The 8,605-nt window shown below is 40.8% G+C and overlaps 1 protein-coding gene across 1 annotated transcript; it reads right to left on the minus strand.

Moving 5' to 3' along the window:
• Positions 1 to 2,374: 2,374 nt before the first annotated feature.
• LOC141375509 (uncharacterized) lies at positions 2,375 to 6,463 on the minus strand. Its single transcript, XM_087236627.1, has 2 exons — positions 4,889 to 6,463; positions 2,375 to 4,807 (listed from the first exon to the last, which is right to left on the minus strand). The coding sequence occupies exons 1-2, from the start codon at positions 5,334 to 5,336 to the stop codon at positions 2,439 to 2,441; spliced, it is 2,817 nt and encodes a 938-aa protein (XP_087092753.1). The 5' UTR covers positions 5,337 to 6,463; the 3' UTR covers positions 2,375 to 2,438.
• Positions 6,464 to 8,605: the final 2,142 nt, after the last annotated feature.

Below are 8,605 nucleotides of genomic sequence, written 5' to 3' on the forward strand. Positions count from 1 at the left end.
TTGGGGGCTCGTCCGCTTCTCTTTAAGTTGTTTCACTTTGTTCTCTTTTTGATACCAAACTTGTTTGACTTTACTGAACGATAGATCGTTAGACTATAATGTTTGGTTCTCATGGGGAATTCTTCATGACGTAATTTCGCGTCATAGGGAATCCCGCGTAGCGTGTCACACCGGAGCGTGTGCATGTGTGTGTGTGAACATCGTGTTTGTTTTGCTTGATCAACGCGGTTGCATGGCAAAGCTTGCTGGAAATGCAGGTAAGTGAAGTGTTTTTGTATACTGTTAATTGCATAGCGGCCTTTACTCCCCTGTTAGGTTAAAGAGGCGTTGTCCTTTGGACTTCGTCTGTTTTTTGTTTTTGTAGTGTCGCAAAGAGGCGGTTAGTGTTATCTGTTAACGCAGATATCTCGGGAGCACGTCCGTAGGATTTTGTGGGGTCGTCTATTATAGATTGTCTCACAATCCTGCTGGTTTTTAGTGCATAATAACCCGCCGCTGAACTGCGTGAAGACTAGGTGAGTTAGACAGGTGAAGTTCCGTTAGGCAGGCGCAGATAGAGGGGTGTATTTGCTCGCATTTGGTATACTTTGTAACGTTTGTTGTCACTTCACTTTCCTTTGCATTATCTTTCTATTTTGTTATATAGTTAATTTGCGGAAGTTTGTATTTTGCTGTTGGATGATTAAGATTTGACGCAGATTTGATTTTTTTTGTATATTTGTTAATATTTTGACTGTGTGTTTTTCAATCTTATTATGGAGTTTAGTTTAGAGGAATTTGTTGCTCATCCGAGCATAGAGAAACTTGAACAGTGTACTAAAAGTAATCTGTTCTCTATTGCTGCTCACTTTGAAGTACCACTCTCTAAACAAGAGAAAAAACAGAAAATTAAAAATGAATTGCATACAGCCTTATGTGAAATGAGTATCCTTCCTCCTGTTAGTGCTGTCACTTCACATGCTGATGTGCAGCCTGACTCTGAATTGCGTAGACTTGAGTTGCAAGTAGAAATACGGCGATTAGAGCTCAAGGAAAAAGAGCTAAAGCATGAATTTGAGCTGCGTAAATTTGAGATACAGGAAATTGGAAGACGTGAATCTGCTCGTTTGTCTTAATAAATTATATAATAAATTATATATTTTACAATAATAATTCATATACTAGCGTGACACAGTGGGTGGCACGGTCGCCTCACAGCAAGAAAGTCGCTGGTTTGAGCCTCAGCCAGGTCAGTTGGCATTTCTGTGTGGAGTTTGCATGTTCTCCCTGTGTTTGCATGGGTTTCTTCCGGGTGCTGCGGTTTTCCCTACAAGTCCAAAGTCATGTGCCATAGGTGAATAGGGTAAGCTAAATTGGCCATAGTGTATGTGTGTGATTGGGTGTGTATGGGTGTTTCCCAGTGATGCAGTTGGAAGGTCATCCGCCGGGTAAAAGCATATGCTGGATAAATTGGCGCTTCATTCCTCTGTGGCGACCCCTGATTAATAAAGGGACTAAGCCGAAAAGTAAAAGAATGAATGAATTAATAATTTAGCTTTATAGTTTTATCTCCTTTCTGAAGCTCTTGTGACACATGAGGAAAATAAATTAAAAACAATTCCAGGTTAAAGAAATAAAGTCAAAAATCTGGCTTGAATGCAAATTTTAATGTCACATTGCACACACAGCAGTTTCCCCAGATATGTATGTATTTATTTATTTTTCTGTTGACAGACGTCGCGCTGGTTCTCCTTGAATGAACCCATCAGCGATCTCTGCCATCGGATTCCTCCTGCCACTATATTTAAAAATGTATGCACACGTGTCAACGACATAATCATACATCATGTTAGCTGTACTGAAGAAAGGCCTAATCGTGCATTCATGTGACACCTCTGCTGACAAACCAGCCTGTGGTTTTTCAAAGCGTTTGCACATTCACCTCAGCGCTTTTTGCTGAGTGTTGGAGTAGCGCTTTCCCCCCCGGGTGACTGATGAAAACGCCAGCGCTCTGCAAATTTCCCAAACGTGGGCACACCTTGTGACAAATCCAATGCTTCATGTAATGCATCAGCGATACAAAGGCAAACATATCAACTTTTAATCTTTTCCTGCGTTTTGTTTCTGCCAAATTTCTGAGGCGCTCTTGATGTATTGCGCGTGCCTCTGTAAGAGTAGTGTAGCGGGAGGAATAATAGACTGAGATCACTTTAATATGGAACTTTTTATTTTTGACGAAATCACATTTACATTTACATTTACATTTAGTCATTTAGCAGACGCTTTTATCCAAAGCGACTTACAAATGAGGACAAGGAAGCAATTTACACCACTAAGAGCAACAATGAATAAGTACTAAAGGCAAGTTTCAGGTCTGTAAAGTCTAAGAAGGGAAGTGTTAGTAATTTTTTTTTTTTTTTTTGTACAGTTAGTGTGATATTCAAATAGGCAATTGCAGATTAGGAAGTGAAGTGGAGACTAAATAGTTGAGTTTTTAGTCGTTTCTTGAAAATAGCGAGTGACTCTGCTGTTCTGATGCAGTTAGGGAGTTCATTCCACCAACTGGGCAGATTGAGCGTGAGCGTTCGCGAAAGTGATTTTTTTCCTCTTTGGGATGGAACCACGAGGCGACGTTCATTCACAGAACGCAAGTTTCTGGAGGGCACATAGATCTGCAGAAGTGAGTGCAGATAAGAAGGTGCTAGGCCAGAAGTCACTTTGTAGGCAAACATCAGAGTTTTGAATTTGATGCGAGCAGCAACTGGCAGCCAGTGCAAACGGACTAGCAGCGGAGTGACATGTGCTCGTTTAGGTTCATTGAAGACAACTCGTGCTGCTGCATTCTGGAGCAGTTGAAGAGGCTTGATAGAGTTAGCTGGAAGCCCAGCTAGTAGAGAGTTGCAGTAATCCAGTTTGGAGAGAACAAGAGCTTGAACAAGGAGTTGAGCTGCATGTTCAGATAAGAAGGGTCGGATCTTTCTGATGTTATAGAGTGCAAATCTGCACGATCGAGCAGTTCTAGAAATGTGGTCAGAGAAGTTTAGTTGGTCATCAATCGTTACTCCAAGGCTTTTCACCATTTTGGATGCAGTAATAGTTGCCCCATCCATCTGAATTGAAAAGTTATGGTGTAGAGTCGAGTTGGCAGAAACTACAAGCATTTCCGTTTTTGCGAGGTTCAGCTGAAGATGATGATCTTTCATCCAGTGTGAAATATCCAACAGGCAGGCTGAGATACGAGCTGGAACCGAGGGATCATCAGGATGAAAAGAGAGGTATAGCTGGGTATCATCAGCATAACAGTGGTAGGAGAATCCATGTCTCTGGATGACTGGTCCTAGAGATGATGTGTAGATGGAGAAGAGAAGTGGCCCAAGAACAGAGCCTTGAGGTACCCCAGTGTTTAGATGCTGTAGGTTGGACACCTCTCCCCTCCAAGACACCCTGAATGACCTGTCAGAGAGGTAAGATCTGAACCATTGTATAACAGTGCCCGCAACGCCCAGTGACTCTAGCGTAGATAGCAGGATCTGGTGGTTGACAGTGTCAAAAGCAGCTGACAAGTCCAGCAAAATGAGGACTGATGATTTAGAGTCTGCTTTAGCCAGTCTGAGATCCTCCACGACCGAGAGCAGGGCAGTCTCAGTTGAGTGGCCTTTCTTAAAGCCGGATTGCTTGTTGTCCATGAGATTGTTTTGAGTAAGAAAGTCCAGGACTTGATTGAACACTACTTTCTCCAGAATCTTGGCCATGAATGGAAGCAGGGATACTGGTCTGTAGTTTTCAAGTAGCGTATGGTCCAGGTTGGGTTTCTTTAGCAGTGGGGTTACCCTAGCCTGCTTAAATGTAGTGGGGAATAAACCAGAGTCAAGAGATGTGTTAATTATGTGAGTCAGTGTTGGTATGACTGCAGGAGAGATGGCTTGCAAGAGATGAGAGGGAATGGGATCGAGTGGACAGGTGGTTGCCTGGCTAGATAGCACAAGTTTGGACACCTCAGACTCAGAGAGCTGAGAAAAAGAGGTGAGTGTGTGTGGTGTTGGTGTTGTATCTTGCGTGTTTGTTGTAGGTGCAGCAAATTGAGCACTGATTTTTGCAGTTTTGGTGCAGAAGAATGTAGCAAAGTCATCAGTAGTAAGTGTGGAGGATGCGGGTGGAGGAGGAGGATAGAGGAGGGAGGAAAATGTTTTAAAAAGTAGGCGAGGATTAGTGGCATTGTTGATTTTCAGACGGTAATACGTCTGCTTTGCAGAAGTAACCTCAGCTGAGAAAGAGGACAGAAGAGTTTGGTATGTTAAGAGATGTGCAGGATTTTTAGTTTTCCGCCAAATTCTCTCCGCAGCCCGAAGTTTTGAGCGATGCTCACGGAGAGCATCCGAGAGCCAGGGTGCAGGAGGACTGGCACGGGCTGGCCTGGATGCAAGAGGACATAATCGGTCTAGACATGATGCTAGAGTGGAGCAGAGTGTATTAGTGGCACTGTTCGAATCAAGTGCAGTGAGTTTGCGAGATGGAGGAAGAGAGTCTGAAACAATGGTGGATAGTCTATTGGGTGAGAGAGATCGTAGGTTTCTGCGAAAGGTAACCAGTGTAGGAGTGTGTGGCGGCTCAGGAGTAATGTGGATGTTGAGAGACAGAAGGAAATGATCAGATATTTGTAGTGGAGTTACTATTGTTTGATCAGTGAAGCAGTGTCGTGTGTAAATAAGGTCTAGCTGATTACCTGATTTGTGGGTAGCAGCAGTAGGTGCTCTTTTTAGGTCAAAAGAGGCAAGCAAAGTCTGAAAGTCTGCAGCTTGCGGTTTGTCAACGTAAATGTTGAAGTCACCTAGCACCAATAAGGGAGTGGCAAAATTAGAAAAAGATGAGAGAAGAACATCCAGTTCATCTAGGAAGTGACCTAATTTACCTGGTGGGCGGTAGATGACAACCACATTTATGTAGAAGGGGTGGATAATGGTGACTGCATGGAATTCAAAGGAGCTGATTGTTGGCAGGGACGGTATCAGAGTAAATTTCCATTCTTTGGAAATTAGTAGTCCAGTCCCACCCCCTCTCCCTGTGTGACGAGGAGTGTGGGAAAAAGAGAAATTAGCAGAAAGAGTAGCATGTGTAGCAGTGTCCTCCGGCCTCAACCAGGTCTCAGTTAGAGCCATGAGATTATAGTCAGAATATGTAGCTATGGAGGTAATAAAATCAGCCTTGTTAACAGCTGATTGACAATTCCAGAGGCCCACGGAGAGAGAGAGTTGTGAAATAGTAGATACATGTATTGAACGAAGGTTGTGAGGATTACGCCTGCAGCGCACCTCCCGTGTTTTGCGAGTGTTAGTAACAACAGGAATTAGAAAACACATAATAAAAGTGCACTGACAACAAAAAATAAGTGTAAAGTAAAACAATACAGTAAAGTACTCAAGTGCTTTGTCGGTGTCTTTGCTCGGTGGAGTCGCGCAGGTAGAGTCGATGGTCTTTACCCTCGTCGGTCTTCACACGAGGCGGTCTTCACACGAGGCTGCCGCGACCGCTGCCGCGGTGAACTAGTTGTTTATATAACCCCAAAGCACTAGCTGATTGAATTCAGCTGGACACGCCTCGAGAGTCAAAACAAGGGCCGAAACTGAGGCGGACGACGCGAAACCGCGTTTGCGTTCGCTACACAAGCTCTTATAGTAACCAAGGAAACAGTGGCTAAACAACTTCTAGTATTATACACAACTGAAAGCAAGTTTAAATGTCCTACAACTTTACACAAACAGCTGGAAACAAGTCCTCAAACCATACACAACAACTGAAACAAATCTTAAATGTACTTACAGGCTGCTGGTCTAGATGCTGATAAAGTGCTTCTCCTGCCGACTAATGCTAGCGTGCTCGCTATATAGTGGTTACCTGGCGTTTGGACACGCCTCCCGAGTCAAAACAAGGGCCGAAACTGAGGCGGACGACGCGAAACCGCGTTTGCGTTCGCTACACAAGCTCTTATAGTAACCAAGGAAACAGTGGCTAAACAACTTCTAGTATTATACACAACTGAAAGCAAGTTTAAATGTCCTACAACTTTACACAAACAGCTGGAAACAAGTCCTCAAACCATACACAACAACTGAAACAAATCTTAAATGTACTTACAGGCTGCTGGTCTAGATGCTGATAAAGTGCTTCTCCTGCCGACTAATGCTAGCGTGCTCGCTATATAGTGGTTACCTGGCGTTTGGACACGCCTCCCGAGTCAAAACAAGGGCCGAAACTGAGGCGGACGACGCGAAACCGCGTTTGCGTTCGCTACACAAGCTCTTATAGTAACCAAGGAAACAGTGGCTAAACAACTTCTAGTATTATACACAACTGAAAGCAAGTTTAAATGTCCTACAACTTTACACAAACAGCTGGAAACAAGTCCTCAAACCATACACAACAACTGAAACAAATCTTAAATGTACTTACAGGCTGCTGGTCTAGATGCTGATAAAGTGCTTCTCCTGCCGACTAATGCTAGCGTGCTCGCTATATAGTGGTTACCTGGCGTTTGGACACGCCTCCCGAGTCAAAACAAGGGCCGAAACTGAGGCGGACGACGCGAAACCGCGTTTGCGTTCGCTACACAAGCTCTTATAGTAACCAAGGAAACAGTGGCTAAACAACTTCTAGTATTATACACAACTGAAAGCAAGTTTAAATGTCCTACAACTTTACACAAACAGCTGGAAACAAGTCCTCAAACCATACACAACAACTGAAACAAATCTTAAATGTACATTAACGTGAATGTTGAGCTGAAAACTCGTTCTATAAGAGAGAAATACATGTGTGTGTTAAATGCAATGCTGCATAAATGAATATTAAATAAATAAATAAATAAAAAAATAAAAAATAATAAAAATATATAATAATAATGATAATAATAATAATAATAATAATAATAATAATAATAAACGCTGCAAAAATAAATAATAATAATAATAATAATAATAATAATAACAACTATTATTTATTTATTTTTATTTATTTATTTAAAACTCTAATATTATGATCTTATTTAATATATTTTATGTTGACCTTAACTTAAAACTTACGATGATGGCGACAACTGTTATGATGATAGTAATAATAATAATCATTTAAAAATATAATATTATTAATAATAATAATACTACTAATAATAACAACAACAACAACAACAACAACAAAAACAACAACAACAACAACAACAACAACTACAACAACAACAACAACTATTATTATTATTATTATTATTATTATTATTATTAGGGACCGAGCACTGGATGGGTTGCAGCTGGAAGGTCATCTGCCACGTAATACATATACTGAATAAGTTTACCAATAAAGGGACTAAACCGAAAAGAGAACGAACGAACAAACAAACAAACAGCATGGTGAAGTCCAGATGGGATACAGCCGAGGACACTTCTTGTAAACTTCCAATCGTAGCTGTATATTTTCTGGCAACAACTGCAGGAGAGATCCAAGCTGCTGACTTAAATCAGGTTTATTTATAATGTTCTACCGAAATACATGAAGGTAAGCAACTGTTTATCTGGGAGATACTAGTAATATAAATAGTGTGTATCTTACGTGAATAAAGCACATCGTCCAGTTAAATTGAAAAATAATTATTATTGCCACCTCCATAGATATCCGTGTGTATTTTAGAAATTTTAAATAGTATGTTTTTCCTATAGTTATGTGTGTTTGAATGTCTGAAACCTAAAATAAATGTTATTTGTTTGGTTAAATTGTGGTTTATGACAAGCGATGCGCACCTCTTTCTGTGTCTCAGCGCGTGCCTTCAGATTTGAATTTGAGCAGATGATGATGTGCGTTCTGATCACACCAGTGTGATCGTACACCTGATGAAACAGTTAAGTACATTGAACAAAATCTCCAGAATGGGGCATATGCACACAAACTTTTAAATTCAGTCTACCAGCCTCAGGGCTTCCGAATAATTGTCATCCCATACAAAATCACAGTTTTCACGTTTAAGATTTGATTTCTTTAAAAAAACAGTGATTTGCCTGGCTGAGATACGCTATAAAGTGAGTATCAGACCAAACAAGAAGCACTGCTTTCAATTATATTTTTCCTCACTGTTACGTCCCGACCAGTCTAGGGTTGGTGGGAACAATAACAAGTGTAAAAAAACAAAGAAATAAACTCAAATACTCAATTTAGGGTTTTCTCCTTCTCCTGTCCCAACTCACAATAATCACAACGCTGATCAAGTAGTAACAATATTTATTATTTACTTAGAAAACAAAGATAGAAGCATCTCTTCGGAAGGGAATCCAGGCCAAAATAATAAACAAAAAGACAGCTAACTTGCGGGGAAATAATTCTAACTTACCTGCTCAAATAAAAGTACCCCAAATAAAATTACAGCAAACTTCCCTTTCTCCCTTGCTGCCACAAACCAGGAGAAAACGTTTTAAAGTAAATGGCTATTCCCAACCTACCGCTTCTGTTTCTAACCAAAAATAATATATATATAAATATTTAATCAGAAAAGCCAAAAATCTTTTTTGTTTGAGTGTATTCTGATTATGTGATCTGATGAGGCGGTCAAAACATGACCAGATTAAACCCATTACCTTCATACATGCAC

Source organism: Danio rerio, chromosome 1 (assembly GCF_052040795.2).
Source record: "Danio rerio strain M-AB ecotype USA chromosome 1, GRCz13ab, whole genome shotgun sequence".
Classification (NCBI taxonomy): domain Eukaryota; kingdom Metazoa; phylum Chordata; class Actinopteri; order Cypriniformes; family Danionidae; genus Danio; species Danio rerio.

What these genes read in the sequence shown, in the direction of transcription:
- LOC141375509 (XM_087236627.1), bottom strand. Translation starts at nt 5,336, where the DNA reads ATGTGTTTTCTAATTCCTGTTGTTACTAACACTCGCAAAACACGGGAG. An exon ending in TGTCATCTACCGCCCACCAG is followed by an intron (nt 4,808 to 4,888) that starts GTAAATTAGGTC and finishes TATTGGTGCTAG; the next exon opens with GTGACTTCAACATTTACGTT.